Source organism: Mytilus edulis, chromosome 9, assembly GCF_963676685.1.
Source record: "Mytilus edulis chromosome 9, xbMytEdul2.2, whole genome shotgun sequence".
Taxonomy (NCBI): Eukaryota; Metazoa; Mollusca; class Bivalvia; order Mytilida; family Mytilidae; genus Mytilus; species Mytilus edulis.
Genome location: NC_092352.1, coordinates 26,057,279 through 26,078,389, shown reverse-complemented (window position 1 = coordinate 26,078,389; position 21,111 = coordinate 26,057,279). Strand labels below are relative to the sequence as shown.

The window sequence follows — 21,111 nt, the reverse complement described above, 5'->3', positions numbered from 1 at the left end:
AAAATCCTATACCAGCATTGAATACTAGATACTAGTATGTTAAACATTGTGTTAGGCGTAACACATTATTTAGGTAAATACAAAATCTGCAGTTATTAAAATTCACGTGCTTTCTTGTGATTTTTTTCTTAAATGTATTAAGTTACTCATGGTATAAATTATGACATGTCAACACTAAACACATATCTATTTTCACCCAATAATTTTCAATTATTGTGTATTTTATATCTAAAACAAAACAAAACTGTTTCCTGGCGAAAACTAAAGGTGAATGAATGAATACTTTATTTTCATTAACGAAATGTTACAGTATGTAACTGTTTGTTACAAATATGAACAATATAAAAATATTTCATGCATATGTGAACTAAATTACACTCGCATTTTAATTTTGAAAAATAGTCATTCATATTTAATGAAAATATCAAAATAGCATGATCAAAGGAACCCGTCCTGAATTAAATAAACGATACAAGGTAAAATTGCATAATCGACCCATCATTCAGTGATTTAAAAACATAGTTTAATTCTTTCAAAAACACCTTCACTCCTAGCAAAAACTACACTTACACCTACTTCAAAATTGTTCATTTAATTACATTGAACATATTACTTGAATGTAAACAATATTGACACACATCTCCCGTATAAAAAACATATCCTTACACATGTATACATGCCTTCTGTCAATATAAAGTTTTAAAAACTGATTTATGGAGAAGCGAATTGTAATCGGCTATGACGTAGAAGTGCAATCGATGTAATCGATGTATGTTTGTTGACCATAGTAACGACGAGAACACATCATATAATGAAGTAAAACGAAACACGTCATTTAATGGTACAAACAAATAATATAATTACAAAATTACATCATACAAAAATGATTACCCCTTTTGTACGGTAGATAAAGGCAACAGTAGTTTACCGGTATTCAAAAGTCATTAATCGATTGAGAGAAAACAAATATTAATTACAAACTGAAACGCACACCAAATAAGCCAGTATGGGCATAATATAAAACATGGTGCATATAATATACAGAAGGACAAAACTCATTATATAAATTGCTTTTCCTAAAAAAAATCATGGGCAGGTAGCCAGAATGAGATTCAGTGTCATTGTACAAATTATACCAAATAGCTATTGATTATAGGTGCTGACGTTGTGCATCATGCTATATTTATGCCCCATTTATGGGCATTATGTTTTCTGATCTGTGCGTCCGTCCGTCCGTTCATTCGTTCGACCGTCCGTTCGTTCGTCTGTCCCGCTTCAGGTTTAAGTTTTTATTCGAGGTAGTTTTTGATGAAGTTGAAGTCCAATCAACTTGAATCTTAGTAAACATGTTCCTTAAGATATGATCTATCTAGTTTTTATGCCAAATTAGGGATTTTACCCCATTTTCACGGTCCACTGAACATAAAAAATGAAAGTGCGGATAGGGCATCCGTGTACTTTGGTCACATTCTTGTTCTTATTCCTTTATGCCTATTCGTCTCAAATTATCATTTCTCGTTTGGTCGTATGACTCTTGTCGTCGACCGGTATTTGTGCATCTGATTTTCGAGTTCCGTTTGGCTTAAGTGTTCCTGATGCGGGTAGGTCGATAGGTCACTTCGGACGCATGTAATTTTCATAGTGTTATTTTCATGTTGTATACACTCATATTTATATTTTTTACTTAATCTGTACTGTATCTTTAATCGAGTACATGTTATATTGTTACTTCATCATATCTAATATCAACCATCAAACAACTTCTTTTTGTTGGCATTTTTGTTAGATTAAATTGCATGTTTGTGTGGATGATTAAATTAAGGTGTTTAATCTATGATGTATTTTTTCAGAATTTTAATTGCTGGATACCAAATATTTTCAAGTTGACAAATCACATTTTTATTTATTTGATATTTACTTACTTAGTGTTATATCTCGTCTCTCTATTTTTAATATATACCACTGTTTAGTATGACTATTAGTTTTCACGTCTGTTCTCGTGCTATGAACAACAAAATTATATAACTTGTAAAAAGTATTTCCGTTCTCCATTTATACTGTATACCTTACAACAAAATTATTTTCATTTACCAGTGCACATTATTCTAAATGACTGTATTTTGTTCAATGATATGGTTTTCTTTCTGAAATTGTTTAACATCTAACCCCTTATTTTATTGACTTTTTATCAACATTGTGTCATTGATAATTATTTTTTCGTTCAGTGTATTCTCACTTGTGTTAATATGTTTTGATTGAGTTAAGCCATTTCAATTAATATTTTATAGTGTGTCTTTCTATGTTGCGATGTTACACTTTTGTTTCAAATGATGAAGGTTGGAACCTATTAACATGTTTAAACCCGCTGCATTTGTTCTCACCTGTCCCAGGTCAGTAACCTGCATGATGTTCAGTAGTTGTCGTTTGTTGATGTGGTTCATAAGTGTTTCTCGTTTCTCGTTTTTAATATAGATTACATTTATCTACATTTGAAAATGCCTGTACCAAGTCAGGAATACGACAGTTGTTGTCCATTCGTTTGATATGTTTTATCATTTCATTTGCCATTTGATAAGGGACTTTCCGTTTTGAATTTTCCTCAAAGTTCAGTATTTTTGTGATTTTACTTTTTTGTTTTCACGTTTGAATGGTTTTACACTAGTCATTTTGGGGCCCTTTATAGATTGCTGTTCGGTGTAAGCCAAGCTCCGTGTTGTAGACCGTACTTTGACCTATAATGGTTTACTTTTACAAATTGAATGGAGAGTTGTCTCATTGGCACTTATACCACATCTTATATCTATAAGTTTATTCAAGGTCAATATGTTAAAATGTTATAATTTAAGTAGGACCCCTGTACCAAACTGATGAAGTGACACCCCTTCTCCGCTCCACCTGACATGTGTTACCTGATGATTAAACCTACCTATGGTACATGAACATATAAGTTTGTCCAGGTTAGCAACATCAACCAAGATATTTAATATCGATGCGTGAACTTCTTCTATTACATCCTTCCCAATAGCAGTAAAATTCTTCAGTATGTGGTCATACACCGTCTCTGAGAATTTGTTGGTTATGACAGGAATGTCCTATTCTCTTTCTCATCTTGCTGGTGCTTTCTTCTGTTTCACACACGACACTTTTGAGGATACCACGGGAAATATGTACATGGTACTGTTGTGGTACAAGATTAGATATAGGACCGACAGGAATATCTAGTTCTCCTGAATAAAATAATGTAAACATGTACTCAAATAATTCAAATTAATAATATTATAGTATGTTTTGAAAAGCTGTTGATTCTGTGTAGTTTGGTCTCTTGTGGAGAGTTCTCTAGTTGGCAATCACACAACATCTTCTTATATCTGTTTGAGTTGTTCACACAATTTTTTCAATATATCCTTGGTAGGATTTTATAACTATAAAATCAGATTCAACTCACAATTTTCTTCGGAAAAGGCTATACCAATACAGGAACATAACTTTTCCAGATGATCCGTTGGTTGCTATGGTCAAGCGTTGCAATTTGTCCGGTTTAACGTATATCTCCTTTTTATTTAGTATTTTTGTTATTATATATACACATGGAAAAAAGTATTGCAACACCTTGATTTTTTAAAATTTGAAAAATCAGCCTCTTTTTTTGGATGAAATATAATAAAATATTTGTATAATATTATTGAAACATAGTTTATGATAACATTAGTATTGAAACAAACAAAAAATGTTTGAAAAAAAATGATTTATAAAACCACAATTTTAATAACAAAATGAAGTGTTTTTTGTACAAAAAAATGCATTTTACAACTTTTACTGTAGTCGAACTTTACAATGTCAGACATTTCAAAATTAATCTTCAGATGTCTGTTCACATCATGGTTGATCGTTATACGCCAAAGAATTAGTACTTTGTGCGCAGCCTCCATTCAAACGGATATCCGCATCTAAACGTCTTCTGATTCCTGCCAAAAATCGACTAATTTGTTTCTAAGGTAGCAGCAACCATTTCTGATGAAGGGCATTGTTTATTTCATGATGTGTTTGAACTGGGGTGTTCTTTCGCGCACGTTCCGCCCAATAGTGTCCCATATATGCTCGATATGGTTCAAATCCGGGCTACGATTCGCCCAAGGAAGATGAACCGAATTCCATTGAAACAATGGATCTTCCTCCACGATGCTAATTTTCAACTTTAGCGAGCCCTGCACTACATTGGATACGGAAAACTGTGTGTCTGTTCGTAAGCAAAGGTCTCCGAAATGGTCTTATCGCACGATGACCAGTAGCGATGAGTCGATCTCGAAAAGTTCTTGTTAAAAGGCTCCTGTACGCCCTCCACTCTCTTTTTAGGATTGTATTGTATGCAATGGGTTTCCTTCTGACCAACCTTTATTATGCTTGATTTTCCCTAGCAAATGGTATAGGGGGTCTTCTTTATCTCGGAAGGTCTTTAACATCGTTTAGTGCCTTATTTTTATTCTCAAAACGACTTATAGTGGAATGGTGATGACCAAAAATACGTGCAGTTGTTTCAGCGACATCCCTGCTTCTCTCATGCTGATAATCTGCCATCTTGCAGCAGTTTAGAGTTGTCGAGGACCCATTACAAGGTGTCAATCACATAACTTTAAAAACTTGGTTATTTAAAGTGTTGAAAACAATGAGGATGAAAACATCTGTTTTGCTGTTTACGGGTACAGTAGATGCATGTGCAGATAAAAACTTATCGAGTCGATATTTATTGATTAAACTCAGATGATACTTAAATAATGTTTAATTAGTTCTATTTTACCAAATTATATCACAAAAAAATAAAAAGTGTTCTTTTAATTTCAATTTCAATTTGGTGTTGCAATACTTTTTTCCATGTGTATATTTTGCACATGATATAAAGTCAAATGGACATCATAGTAAAAGAGAGGCTAATGATACCAAAGAAACATTATAATTCATTAGTCGAAAATAAACTGACAACGCCATTGCAAAAAAAAAAAGAAGACACAATAACAAACAAGAGTACAGAAAAAACAACATACAAAACCAAAGACTGGCCAACACGAACAAATGGTAAGCATATCTTGTTTAAAAAAGAAGGGCGTAGGTTACCAGAGGGACATTAAAACTCATAAATCAAAAATAAACTGACAATGCAATGGAAAAACATAAACAATAGTAACAAAAACACAACTTAGAAAAATAAAGACTCAGCAACGCGAACCCCACCAAAAACTGGGGATGATCTCAGCTGCTCCGGAAGGGGTAAACAGATCCTGCCCAAATGTGACACCGTCGTGTTGTACACCACAGTTGCGTGTGTAGTTTTGCATTTTGGCCCCTTTGGATTTTTCATATACAACAGCTATAGTGTGCAATATAATTCATTTTTGGATAGCTGAAAATTGAATTAGCCTTCATATTGGGTTTATAGTAACATCAAGATTGTGTAATATATGTATTATGGGCTGTTTTCTGTATGACAGTCCATATTTCATATCCATACCAAACATTGGTCCGGAATTATTGTAATGTTTTTTGTCGCACGTACTTTAAATTTGATTTTACGAACAAATGAGGTGACACCATTTTTGTATTTGATCATTTATTAGATAAGTGTCAACAGTTTTAGAAACGGTTTCACTGAAAAATTCTAGTTTGAACAAAATTTTTGGGGAATATGTGACATTTTCAACCTCATTGTTGTAATAATTTATGGTAAATAGAAGCCGAATTTTGCAATTGATACGCAAAAAAAAGAAATTATATATTACCATTTCAACTTTTAAAAATCAAATCTATGGAAGTTACTGACTAAATACATATGCACATGTATGACACAAACAGTTGGCATAATGTATTAGAAAGATAGGAATAGAAAATGATTGAACATATTGTGGTTGAATTTTAATTTTATTTTCTAACTGTGGAGTGCTACCTCGTGTAAGTACACACCTGGTGATAAGTCTAATTTGGTAACTCACATTTGGGGAATGAGATTACGAGATTACGAGATTACGAGATTGTAATAACAACAATTGGAACAAATCCGTCGTCATCTGTGAAACACATATTGAAAGCGGTCAACAAACTAGTGCTGGCATCCGTAAAATTTACAAAAGGAATATTTCAAAATCACAACTTGGAACTCTTGGCTTCATAGCTTCAAGCCTCCATCAAGGTAACCATGATATGAAATACAATCAAAACATCGTATTAACTGGGAGATATATACTCCGTATGCAGACGCAGCTGGAATATTACTACATAGAAATCGAAAGTTCACAATTGGGAAGCTGAAATCATCGCTTCGCAGAAAGTTTTGTTTTCAACACTGCCTCATTGTGAATTTCGAGTATTAAATCAAGATATGATGCATATTTAACTGTGTATTTCTTGTTTCTTTTAACCCGTGTTCAATGTGATAGATTTGTCCAATAAAGTTGTCGAGAAGACCGCGGGACCGGCAACGTCTCGGAAGAAACATTGTAACCAAGGTCGACGTCACAACGGCGACGTCTCCTTATCTTTGCTTAGTAACTAGTAAACGTCAAACTACAAAGCTGTTGTGTATTTTATCAGAGTTATATTATATGATATCGTCCCCACATTTATGGTGCCGTGACTAATGGAACTACAAAAGCTTAAATCAAGAAGAACGGGCAATCGTAGTGCCGTTACCAGACTTTTACGAAAATTTGCCGACGCAAAAGAAAGTTCTGAATTCGACAGAGAGGAGCTGTTAGCCACATACGAAAATCTACAACAGAAGAAGAAGTTACTCGACACACTGAATGAACAAATTGAGAACGCATCGGAAACAGAGGATAAAGAGACGAAAATCGTAGACACAGATGAGTATACTACAAATTTTGTTACTAAACTGAGACATTTTAAGATATTCATAGATAAAACATCACAACCTATTTCCAATCAACCATCACATTCGTCTTATCAAGTTTTAAATGTAGACAGTCCACCGTTCATCCCTACTAGTTCACCCGAAATTGCACAGACAAGTTATGCCGCCCCGTCATTGCCACAGTCAAATGATGCCGCTCGAATTTTAACAGAGACAAGCCAAATTGCCACATCAATTCCCACGTCAAGCTATACTGTCCCGTCCGCTATATCCAGCAATCACCGTTTGCCAAAATTAACTTTACCTACATTTAATGGCAATATATTAGAATGGCCGAGCTTTTGGGATTCTTACGAATCGGCAGTTCATTACAACCCAACATTGACAGATGTTCAAAAGTTTAATTATTTGAAGGCCCAATTAGAAAACGAAGCCGCTCAGACAATTGCCGGATTTTCTCTAACTAACGCTAACTATGCCGAAGCCGTAAATGTTCTGATAGAGAGATTTGGACAGACTCATAAAATAACACAAGCACACCTACAAGCACTGCTTGATATTACGCCACCCCGGAATGACCTCATAAGCCTGAGAATGTTTTATGACAAAATGGAGAGTTTAGTTAGAGGACTTGAATCGCTTGGACAGACACAGGACTCATACGGTAATTTATTAGTCCCGATTATAATCAACAAACTGCCCGGAGAAATCAGAAAGCATCTCGCGCGGGAGCATGGTACGACAAATTGGCTATTACGAGATCTTAGAAAAAGTATACTTAAGGAAATACAAATTATGGAAGCCGGACAAGTTTCACAGACGGAAAGTGATATTTCGACTTCAACCTTTTTCGCCGGTGCTAAATCACAAAGAAAACACAACGCAAGTACTAGAAATGCAAATCACCATTTATCAGCTAAGCCGTGCATTTTCTGCAAAGATATTCATTCGCCTGCCAATTGCCCGAAAATACGCGATTTAGATAAACGCCTCGCTATCGTTAAACAAAACCATTTATGTTTCAACTGCCTCGGTAAACATCACATAAAGGAATGCAAATCAAAAGGCTCATGTCGTAACTGCAGTAAAAGACACCACACTAGTTTATGTAGCGAAGTTAAACACACCGCAGACCCTGACAAGAGAAGTAACTCTGACACGAACAATCCTTTAAACAGTTGTAATAAGAACGAAACTACGCCATCTACATCAACTATAGTAAATCTTGTGAAGGACACCGAGATACAAGAAGATTCCACGATTTTACACTCATCAGCACAATTTCACTCAAATGTATTGTTGAAAACTGCCGTGGCCCCCGTTTGGTCAGATCGTCATTGTACTGATACGAATATTTTGTTTGATGAAGGCGCTCAAAGATCTTTTGTAACGGAGAGTCTTGCGCGTAAATTGAATCTACAGAGAGAAGGAGCCGACAATATTCAACTCTCATCATTCGGAGAAACCAACGCAAATGCTAGGCGACTTGATAAAGCCACAGTTTATGTTGAAACTGAAACTGGACATAAAATCCCAATACAGGTTTTAATCGTTCCCATGATAGCTACGCCGTTACAGAACCACATTCGTTACATTGACAGGAACAATAACTATTTGAAAGGACTAAAGCTCGCACATCCTGTTACGCAACAAGATACCTTTGAAATTTCGTTATTGATTGGAGCCGATTTTTATTGGGAAATAATTGAAGATAAAGTTGTACGCGGAAACGGACCTATCGCAGTCAAATCGAAACTAGGATACTTACTTTCTGGACCGTTACACTCAGAAAAATCAAAGCACTCAACAACGTCTAGTATTTTCAATGTGCTTATTTCACGTAAAACTGAGGAACACGACTTAGAAGCGTTTTGGAAGCTCGAAGCTATAGGAATTGAATCTCCGGAAGTACACGAAAAAGAGAATGATTACATACGAAATTACCAAGTATCTTCAATTGAGTTTCGAGACCACAAATATTACGCAAAGTTACCCTGGAAAACCGACCACGATGAGTTACCATTAAACTATGCTGTAACAAAGAAAAGAACAGAAAGCGTAATCAGGAGACTGCGCCAAGAACCAAATATGTTAAAGAAGTATAGCGATATCATTACGGATCAAGAAAACCGCGGATTTATTGAAAGAGTATATGAAACTGAACCGATTCCGAACAAAATTCACTACATTCCACATCATCCAGTAAAAAAGGACTCAAGCACGACGCCAATTAGAATAGTTTACGATTGTAGTTGTCGGATTTCACCAAACCATCCAAGTTTGAATGACTGTCTCATGAACACTCCGCCGATACTGAATGATTTAACGAAGATTTTAATTCGATTTCGACTCAACCGTTATGCCATAACAACGGACATTGAAAAAGCCTTTCTACACGTTGGACTACACGAAGACGACAGGGATGTCACACGTTTTCTATGGTTAAGCAATCCATCAGATCCTGATAGCCATTTGATTGAATACAGATTTAAAGCTGTACTATTTGGAGCAACTTGTTCACCTTTCATTCTAAATGCCACGTTATTAAAACATTTACAGCAAACCAACAATACAACAAGAAAATTATTAGAAAGGGACCTGTATGTTGACAACATATTGTCTAGCTTAAATACAGAAGATGACGCCATTGTTTATTTCAAAGAAGCTCGTAAATTAATGAACAAAGCCGGTTTTAATCTGAGATCTTGGACTTCAAACAGTGAAAAGGTTCGTACATTAGCAGCAACAGAAAACGTACTCGATACAGATGAAGAAACAAAGATTTTAGGAATGCGATGGAACAGCGTAACCGATGAACTGTTTTACCCAAAGCGAGAAATTCTCAATTCTTCAGAAATAGTAACTAAGCGTGAAATTTTGAAACATTCGTCACGAATTTATGACCCTCTCGGACTATTAAGTCCAGTTACAATTAGAAATAAAATACTTTTACAAGACATATGGAAAAGAGGATTTGATTGGGACCAAAAAGTTGATGAAGACATACGTATTTCATGGATGGATCTTGCCAAAGACGTTGAACAAGTAACACATGAGGTATTTAATAGATACTTATTTTCTAAAACTAGTTGTAACTCAACAGGAAATAATTTACATGTATTTGTTGATGCTAGTACAAAGGCGTATGGTGCAGTAGCATACTTGTGTAACGGAAGTGATAGCACACTCGTGATGGCAAAGACAAGAGTAGCCCCGCTTAAAGAACTTACGTTACCGCAACTTGAATTAATGGCCGCCGTTATAGGGGCACGTTTAGTAAATCACCTTAAATCCACATTAGAATGTTCAAGCATAACTCTATGGTCCGACAGCCAGATAGTCCTACATTGGTTAAAATCAACAAAAACGTTAAAACGTTTTATTACAAATCGAGTGAACGAGATAAATGATTTGACGTATTCTCATATATGGAAATATTGCCCAACTGACTGTAATCCAGCCGATTTGTTAACCCGTGGTATAACAAGCGAGAAGTATAAAGAAAGTACATTATGGAAAAAAGGACCCAATTGGCTTACGGACACTTCTAAATTTCCAAATACGACAATTGTAAGCGACGCATCATTATCTGTTTTGATCAATGAACAGGAAAACAGTCAAGCGACAAGAGACATTTCAACTGATAAAAATGAAAATCAACCGGGACTTCACGTTATTATGGATTTAAACCGATATGGATCGTATAAGAGACTGTTACGTATAACTGCTTATGTGCAACGTTTCGTTAGTAGGTGTCGTAAACAACACAATTCAAGACAAACAGGACTATTGAAACCACCAGAAATACAAAAATCTGCGGAATTATGGATAAAGCACTGTCAGGAGACGAGTTTTTCAGAAGAATATAAGGCGCTGAAATCGAAAACTACAACAAATTTGCCTAGAATAAGACAACTACGTTTCTTTTTAGACGACAACAATCTTATGAGATGTCAAGGACGAATACACAACGCACCAATATCGGAATTCGCAAAATTCCCGTATATACTACCTTCAAATCACGCATCGCTGAACTCATCATAATGGACGCGCATAGGCAAGTTTTACATTCAGGCTGTAATATGACAATAACTCACATAAGACAGACATTTTGGATACCTGCAATTCGACAAGTTGTTAGAAAAATGCTGAGAAGATGTGTTACATGCCGTAAAATAATAGGAAAGCCATATTCAGCACCCGACCCTCCTCCTTTGCCGAAAATAAGACTACAAGAAGCGCCACCGTTTACGGCTACAGGAATAGATTTTACAGGAGCACTCCATGTAAGACAAATAGACAAGTCGTTAGTTAAAGCATACATTTGCTTATTTACGTGCGCTTCAACTAGAGCAATACATTTGGAAGTAGTAACAAACTTAACAGTGGACACGTTTTTACAAGCGTTTAGGCGTTTTGTTAGCAGAAAATCTTTACCACGATTGATTCTATCAGACAATGCATCTACTTTTGTTTCTGCTTCAGATGAAATAACACGACTATGTACATCTGAGAAATTACAGGAAGCATTTTCATTACAAGGAATTGATTGGCGATTTATACCGAAACGCGCACCATGGTTTGGAGGCTGGTGGGAACGCCTCATTGGTTTAACAAAAACTAGCATACGAAAGGTACTTGGAAAATCGCTAATTGATTTAGAAACACTTCAAACAGTAACAACGGAGATTGAATCTATTCTCAATGATAGACCCTTAACTTACATTTCTTCAGATTTAGTGGATTCGGAACCTCTTACTCCAGCTCATCTTTTATACGGACGACGCATTAATACACTGCCATATCCTCGTGGAGAAGATATTGATATTGAAAACTATGACACGAACATTACGAATTTAGATAAACGTGCAAAGAGACAATCGTTAATAATTCAACAATTTTGGAATCGATGGAAATCAGAGTACCTGACTTCCCTCAGAGAATTTCACCAAAAAACCGGGAATAATAAAAGAAGGATTGAAATTGGAGACTTAGTACAAATTCACGATGAAAAACCTAGAATTGGATGGAAAACCGCAATTGTTGAGGATTTAGTTAAAGGAAATGACGGACATGTTCGTTCAGCAGTTGTGAGAACTAAGAACGGAATTACAAATAGACCAATTGTAAAGTTATATCCGCTCGAAATCCATATAGAGAGTGAAAACAAGGACACGGAACAAAAAACAACACATCCGACGAAGAAAGACGATGTTACAGAACGACAATTATCCACCAGAGAAGCATCTAAACGTGCGAAAGAGAACATTAAAACATTTTATGGACTTTCGAAGTAAAGTGATCTAGCATATTTGTTTAAAAATACGTTGCGTCATGATTATGAACTGTTAATGTTATGCGATTTTGTTTTATGAACTACGTTAGTTCAACTGTGAAAGAACTGTGAATTTTTTATTTTGAAAGACTTTAATCTTAATTTAAAGTTATTTATATATTGTATTTTAATTTTATTTTGTACGTAAAGTAATTTTTTGAGGCCCCGAGAATGTCGAGAAGACCGCGGGACCGGCAACGTCTCGGAAGAAACATTGTAACCAAGGTCGACGTCACAACGGCGACGTCTCCTTATCTTTGCTTAGTCAGTTGGAAAGCAGGTCACGGTTTGACCCCAAGTTTATCAGCAACAATAGAGTCACGTGACCGTGAAAATTCAGTAAAAAAACGGATGAGACAAACCTCATTTTAACTCACTGAATACTATTGTCGTAATAAAAACTTATTGACCTAACTAATCTTGAGTATCCATAGTTTATTCTCGTCAAAGCTCACACATCAAATCAAAGTCCTTTATTCTTTATTTTATCTGCAAACTTGGAGTTCGGGTGAAAATTGTCAAGTCTCCTGAACGAAAAATCTAAATATTTACGAGGAAACTAAAAATGATGGGCTGAATTTAAATTTAATAAAGCATCTCATTAAGACAAACACTCGATATGAATATCTCGGCAATAGAATGTTGGATACGCAAACGTCAAATTGATTTCAAACCGAAGCGGTGGTTTTTATGCCGATTTGTACAAGTGGTTATCTCCCCTTAATATCACCAGTCAAAAATAAAAACCCAGCAAAATGCATAAAAATTAAAAAAGGAGTTTACTTTACAAAAATTAGAAAGAAAATAAACGAAACTCGATTTATAACTATGTTATGATAATATAAAGAAGAGATACTTCCCCCTATTTTTCAGAGAAGGACTAAATTTAAATATTAAAAGACAAAATATTACTGCAATAAAAAAAAAAACAATTCAGAAATGTGGATAATGACACATATACATGTAAAATTAAAAACCCTAGCTATATTGAAAGAAATTAGATCTGGCGGATGAAATATACTACATGTAATTTTTATATGTGGGATCATTCCTAGAAGAATTTTTTTATAAACACTTCTGATTATATTTAATGCAATAAAACATAGTTTATACAATTTCAATAATCTTTCTGAAAATTGATATAATTATTAAATAAATAGTACTGATCATATATATTTTATATTTTAAAGTGTGACCAAGAGTCACAACAAATTTCTTCAAATCAAGAGAGCCTTTAAACTCAAGCCTATGTTTCTTAGTTGAACAGTAAAATACAAAAAAGGGATTTATGAAGTTTTATACCAAAAATATTGACAGAAATTCTGTAAAAAAATATGCTTTAAATTATAAGTGAAAGTGACACAATTTTGAATTTTAGAATCATTATTATTGTAAAATTAAACTATTAGATTAGCTTGCACAGTATAGCCCTTTGTCTTATTTCTCAGGGTATTTTATAGATTATGAAAGTAAACTTTTTGGAAAAAATGGGGCTTCGAAAACAAAGTTTTGTGTATATACTTTACCTGAATACTAGTAATAGGAAATGAAATGAAACTGGTGGGACAAACTTTTTGCATTTTACTTCAATAATGATCAAAGATGCTTAAATTTGACAAGAATTTGCCATTTGAATAAATTCAATTTTGTAAGAACACATCTCTATGAATAAACTTCTTGTTTGGCTGACTTGGCTTGATAAGCTAGTTTTTGCTCTTATTACCATAAAATTGAGAATGGAAATATAGCTTACTAAGTAAAGAGATAATAATATAAGCAAGATTTTATTAACTGACCTTCATTTTCTTTTTTCATATGTTTTTTTCCTACAGAATTTTCTTTGCAATGCATTTTCTATTGCTATTTTTGTGCTTTTGTCCATCCATACAGTAAATCTAGGCTATCAATAATTTGTCAGATCTGTCAGAATTTTCCAAGACGTTTAGCTTTAAACGCAATAAAGAAGATCTTTGTTTGTTGTTTCACTTTTCCAATGTGTAAATTTTTACTATGCACATGACCCTGACACATATTTTGTTATAAACGTTACATGACGTATGTTGAAAAAAGAAAACAATGTCACCGTCAATTTGTGTAGGGGATCAAAAGGGGTTTTAGTTACTTTAAAATACAAGTATCGTATGGAATTGTGAAAATCCACAACTTTTAATCAAAATTTCATTCATGTCTTTAATAAAATCAGTATTTTAGAGCACTTTGAAACAGGTACAATGAAAAGAAGCTAAACTTTACTGTTTTGAAGTAGAAACGTAGCTAAAACCAGATAAAAATTGACATGGCTGGTGGTCACTAAAATTGATGTATAAAAGTAAAAAATGATGGCTTCAAAACAGTGTATAAATTTGAAATAGGTTTCCCGGTTTCATTTAAGATTATAACCGTTCTTTTCTGTATTTGGATACGCAAACGTCAAATTAGGAAAAATCGATTTTTTTTGGCGAACAAAAAAGATGGTTATTTTTTTCAGAACGGACAGGATAAAGGAATAGCAATAACAAGCTATTTTTGTAATGTTTGTATGTCGTAAAGAAATTATATTGGTCACAAAACCTACAAATTTTTAAATTTAATTATAATAAAAGCATGACAAGTTGCAAAAAATACTTTAAACGTCAATCTTTTAGCCGATTGATTTGGCGGACTTTTTGACGTTACGGACGACTGTAGCGCCACCTAATTAATTCCCCCTGCTATTGTTGCTGATAGAGCTTGACGACAACGGCCGTATCGAAGGACTTGCTTTCCAACTGTAGTAACTAGTAAACGTCAAACTACAAAGCTGTTGTGTATTTTATCAGAGTTATATTATATGATATCGTCCCCACAATAGTCACCAAAATTTGAATTATATAGTGAGAGAACATCATCGATATAGCGGAAAGTAAATTCAAGGATACTGCTGACTTCTTTTCTCTGTATGAAACTAGACATATAAATAAAGGAAAAAATCGATAAGAGGAGGAGCATAGTTGGTTCCCATGGTAATGCCGATCGCTTCTTTTTCAAAACGCGTCCTCCAAACGCAACAAATATGTTGTCAATCAAGAAATCAAGTATCTTGATAATGTTAGTTCGTGTTTTACATAAAATAGTATTTACCCCTCTCAAAGAAAAGAACACTTGTAAGCCATTCTTTTTTTAAACAAATTTTAATTTGTCTTTTAATTTGAAATGTGAATTTGAATACAAAGGTAAGTGTAGAAAGTCAAATTGTTAATGGTATTGCAAGATGAGTCTTATATTGTATGTACTCTAAAAAGAAAAATAACAAAAATACTGAACACCAGGGAAATTTCACAACGGAAAGTGCCTAACCATATGGCAAAATCAAAAACTCAAACACACCAAACGAATGGATAACAACTGTCATATTCCTGACTTGGTACAGGCATTTTCCTATGTAGAAAATTGTGGATTAAACCAGGATTTATAGCTAGATTAACCTCTTACAGTATGCAAGTCGCATCAAATTCAATTATATTGACAATAATACATTAACAAAACAGTCAGAAACAACAGGTAAAAATGAAAAAAAACAACAGGGGTACAGCAGTCAACATTGTTTAATCATCTTAATCACTATAAAAACAAACAAATGTAACAAAGAAGCACAAAAAGGCCTACGTCAAATTTAACAACCTCATCTTGCTTTAATACGATTTAATTTATCTCTGTAAAATCCACAGATAAAGGATTGAAATATTTTAAGGAATTGGACCGAATCCTTACCCCTGACAGACACATGGTTACATTAAATTTGACGTCACACAGGTATATATAAGATAATTGTGTCGTTCAAAGTATGACTGGATACATAGGTTCAGAGTCACGTCAAATGGATTTCACAAAAAAAACCCAGACTTAACAGTAAAAGTAATATTAATAAAGACAAATAAAGAATGCATGTTATTCGCAAAGAATACTATAACACGTTATTCACAAATAATATTATAACACGTTATTAACAAAGAAGTACAAAAAAAAGCCTATAGACAAAGCACATTAGCAAATATGAAAGACAAGAATACAAAACTTTGTAATAGCACAATTACACAATGACTGGATGTTTTGTACAGAGCCATGTCATATGTATCAAATAAACACAAAAACACAAATAAACAAAACTCATAAGCAAATTTAAATGAAAGACAAGAATACAACAATTATCATAGAACAATAACCCAATGACTGAATGGGTAAGTACATAGCCACGTCAAATATATCAAAGAAACTCAAAAAGGCAAAAAGACAAAACACATGTCATATGTATCAAATAAACACAAAAAGTCAAGTAAACAAAACTCATAAGCAAATTTAAATGAAAGACAAGAATACAACAATTATCATAGAACAATAACACAATGACTGGATGGGTAAGTACATAGCCACGTCAAATGTATCAAAGAAACACAAAAAGGCAAAAAGACAAAACACATGTCATATGTATCAAATAAACACAAAAAGACAAATAAACAAAACTCATAAGCATATTAAAATGAAAGACAAGAATACAACAATTATCATAGAACAATAACCCAATGACTGGTTTGGTAAGTACACGTAGCCACGTCAAATGTATCAAAGAAACACAAAAAAGGCAAAAAGACAAAACACATCAGCTAAAATGAATGACAAGAATACAACAATTATCATAGATCAATAATACAATGACAGAATGTTTAAGTGCATAGCCACGTCAAATGTATCAAAGAAACACAAAAAGGCAAAAAGACAAATCACATTAGCTAAAATGAAAGACAAGAATACAACAATTATCATAGAGCAATATACCAATAACTGGATGTTTAAGTAAAGAACCACTCCATATGTATCAAATAAACACAAAAAGGCATATAGACAAAACACATAGCAAAAACGAAAGACAAAAATACAAAAAATAATCATAGAACAATTACACAATGACGGGATGTATAAGTACAGAGTCACATCAAATAAATATCACAAAAACAGACTAACCAGAAAATGGATTGTCATAAAGATAAATAAAAGAAAATTATTATTTTTTTCATAGACGTTATCAGCATCATGTCTGTGGATATTTTGTTTCTCATGAGAAAAATATAATTATACATGTATACATAATATTTCACATCAAACTCTCTAAAATGCAAAATTAGAATAACCCTTTATTAATTTCATGCGTCCTACATAATGAACTCTCAAACTCAAAACAGAGAAAGCCATGCATATACAAAGACTTGAATACATGAAAACATGTATGACCAAATCAGACCCAAAACCAAACAGTCATATATGGTAAACATTTGAAGTAATTTGAATAATAAAGACGACAGCAGTTCAAAAGTCATAAATCGATTTAAAAAAAAATCCGGGTTAAAATCTAAAACTGAGGGAAACACATCAACTATAAGAGGAAAACACCGAAACAACAAATACACTGAAGTGCAACAAAAAAACAAAATAAACGACAATGCCACATACATAGAAACGAACTATTAGATAACAACTGTCATATTCCTGGCTTGGTACAGGAAATTATAACTAAAACATAGGAAAACGGTATTCTAAGTATTTAACTTAAACATTTTATGGCCTGGTGATTTGGATACGTGCAGGTTTCTCACATAATTATCAATCCGAATTAGTCCGGCGTCTACAAGCATATTACAGACGAATTGTGCACATCCTGCTACAAGCATGAAATTTGGCATATACCTTTCTCAACTATTACTCTTTTGTTTCAGATAGGAAGGCATTTGAAAAAAATAACTCACTTCCGGTAAAATCCAAAATGGCGGACATCATACTTAAATCAGCCCAATATCGAATGTTAGTATGTGAAAAGGTGTTATTATCATGCTACTAACATAATATTTGGTACCATAATATTTGGTACCAATCTTTGTTAAATACTACTTTTCGATATATGATATAGATAAGATGTCTTCAAAAACCTCCTTCCGGTAATATCCAACATGGCGGACATAGTACTAGAATAAACTTATTTTTAGGGAGGGTAGTTGAAATGTGTTTTAATGTATTGCTACTATCATTTTTTTTTATTCAACAACAGTATTGCTCGCTGTTAACAATTACTCCAGTTGCTACTATCATTACATTGTGCAGGAACCTTTCTTTTGTGTTTCTCATGGATACAATATATAAGATATATCTCTTTAAAAACTTTACTTCCGGTAATATCCAAAATGGCGGACATAGAAATATCAATTTTCTATTGTAATATTCAACTTTTTTTCAAAATGTAAAAAAAAATGTTTCTTGTTGTTGTTTTTTTTTTTGCTTGTCATTAAACTTTTGGCTTCTAGTTATCCTCAAAACCACTAATTTTATTCTGTAGTAAATTTTTAAATAACACTTCCGGTAAAAAAAAACCAATATGGCGTAAATTTCAAAAATGAGTCCTCAATCCATATCTTTGATTAAGAGTTTTATATAGATGGATTAAAACAAAACAAAATTACTTAAGTACTTAAACATTTTTTAAATTACTACTATTTGGATTAAAATACATGTTTATTCAAGTCACCACCACGTGCATACAAAGCAGTGCACGGGAGACCCGATTTTCCACATTTACAACGACCGCGACATCCTCTGTATCTGTATCTGTATGAATACTTTGTCGAATACAATTCTGGCTTTAATATGACGGTTTGAGAGAGCGCCGCCGATTTATTGACGAGGCGAAGGATCATATTTGACCCTCTCTATCATTCGAACTTCTTGGCAGTTATTTTTTTCTTAGGACGTGCTTTTTTTTGAAAAATTCGTCTGGTTCAATAGCGGGAATTAGCCCCTAAACCACTTTGTACATAAATATCAACTTCTAGCTTGTTCGTCTTGCAATTATCTCGAGGTCTTGCAGTTCCAGTTTGGCAAGCATATTGGAGACACACCCGTCCTCTTTTGACTTGTAATCTATGGTGATAAATCTTGCCCCTTGACGGTGTATCCTTTGTAGCTTGTTTATGTTTGTTACCGTTTAGGAGTCCCGTACTATGGCTCCATATTCCATCGTTGATCTGACGGGCTAGATGTAAGCTGTTTTTTGCAATCTTGTGGGCAGTATTTCAAGTTTCTTCTTTGAAAGCCTAGTGTTGAATTTGCTTTCTTTGCCACGTTTAATATGTGGATGGTCCATTTGAGGTCTTCCGAAATTTGTAGGTCTAGGTACGGGTTATGCTTTACTTGTTGTAGTATGTGTCCATTAAAACTGTCGATTTTATGGCTTTTGTTTCTGATGCTTAGGATGTAGCATTTTTTTGGCATTGAACCGCATTCCCCAGTACATCCATAATGTACAAGCTTCTGACAAAATGATGAGGCCTTACAATGTTCTCCCCAAGGCCGTTTGAGCGTCGCAGTACCCTGACGCTATATTGTCTTCCCGTGACGCTATAATAATTTCCGCGACGCTATAATCATTTTCAGGATGTTATTTATGGCAAAGCTATGTCCTAAATTGTGAACTTTCATCTAATTACCGCTTATGATCATAAAAAAATATATCACCGTTAATTGTAATACATTTTGTAATAAACAATAACGTATATAACATAAAGGAAGTAGAGCATTTAATACCACAACACGACAAATTACATTAAAAAAATACAATTTATTTTTTACGTCAAATGTGATGTTATATAAAGGCAACAGTAGTATACCGCTGTTCAAACTCATAAATCCATGGACAAAAAACAAAATCGGGGTAACAAACTAAAACTGAAGGAAACGCATAAATATAAGAGGAGAACAACGATACAACACTACAATGTAACTAACACACACAGAAACGGACCAAGCATCAGACAAAATCCAACGAGAATGACAAATATAACATCAAAACCAAATACATGAATTTGGGAATGACAAGTACCGTGACACGTCTTATCGCAATGTCAATTTACACTCAAAAATAAGAGAAAACAAATGACGCAACGTTAAATTGTAACACACACAGAAACGAACTATAATATAACAATGGCCATATTCCTGACTTGGTACAGGACATTTTTAAAGGAAAAAATGGTGGGTTGAACCTGGTTTTGTGGCATGCCAAACCTCGCACTTTAATGGCAATGTTAAATATAACATAGAAATGACAACATAATATAACAGGACTACAATACAAATAAATAGGAAAACGTATTAGACAAAGAAACACATGATTAATGAATAACAAAAAGCATCAGGTTTAAAATTCAATACGCCAAAAACGCGCCTCGTCCACACAAGACTCATCAGTGACGCCCAGATATAAAAGATCGAAAGCGAAAAAAAGTACAAAGTTGTACAGAACTGAAGATCAATAGTTGAAAAGGTTGTGTCAAATACGGTTTAGTTTTTATGCTTGGGATAAGATCATCCTTATTATTTAGAACAATTAATGCTATTGCAAACTAAATTTTATCAAATGAATATAACAGATATACATAATGAAACTGAAGTATTAACTCGTTACATAAAAGAAGCACGAATACATAATGAATGACCAACACAGAATAGACATACCCGACTCAGTCCAGGCCTCAACGCAGTAAATTATGAAAATGACGTCACATACGATGGTGAAAAGGCATTAAAAATTATGTCACATACTATCCAAGTTTCTGGGGAGAACACTGGCCTTAAAATGAGTTATTTAAAAGTGATCCTCTTTGTCCCTTTGCCATCCATTAGCGCCTGAACTGGGTAGCATAAGAGCCAATTCCAAACTCGTCCCCCTAAACACTTGCCTAAGTATATTGCACGTTTTACATGCTGGAAAAGACTAGACCAAGTTTGCGCAAATACTTATTTTCTTGATTCGTTAACCATGTTAACCCCATCTGATACGTTTGTGTGATCTTACAGTTAAACCTCAGTGATTTGGGCTGATCAATCAACATTCTTT

General features: G+C 33.9%; 2 protein-coding genes across 2 annotated transcripts; both read left to right on the top strand.

The window, feature by feature from the left end:
- Window positions 1-6,625: 6,625 nt before the first annotated feature.
- Window positions 6,626-10,903, top strand: LOC139489888 (uncharacterized). Its single transcript, XM_071276733.1, has one exon. It carries the CDS (start codon window positions 6,626-6,628, stop codon window positions 10,901-10,903), a length of 4,278 nt encoding a protein of 1,425 aa, XP_071132834.1.
- Window positions 10,904-10,941: 38 nt separating this feature from the next.
- On the top strand, window positions 10,942-12,156 carry LOC139489887 (uncharacterized). Its single transcript, XM_071276732.1, has one exon. The coding sequence runs from the start codon at window positions 10,942-10,944 to the stop codon at window positions 12,154-12,156; it is 1,215 nt and encodes a 404-aa protein (XP_071132833.1).
- Window positions 12,157-21,111: the final 8,955 nt, after the last annotated feature.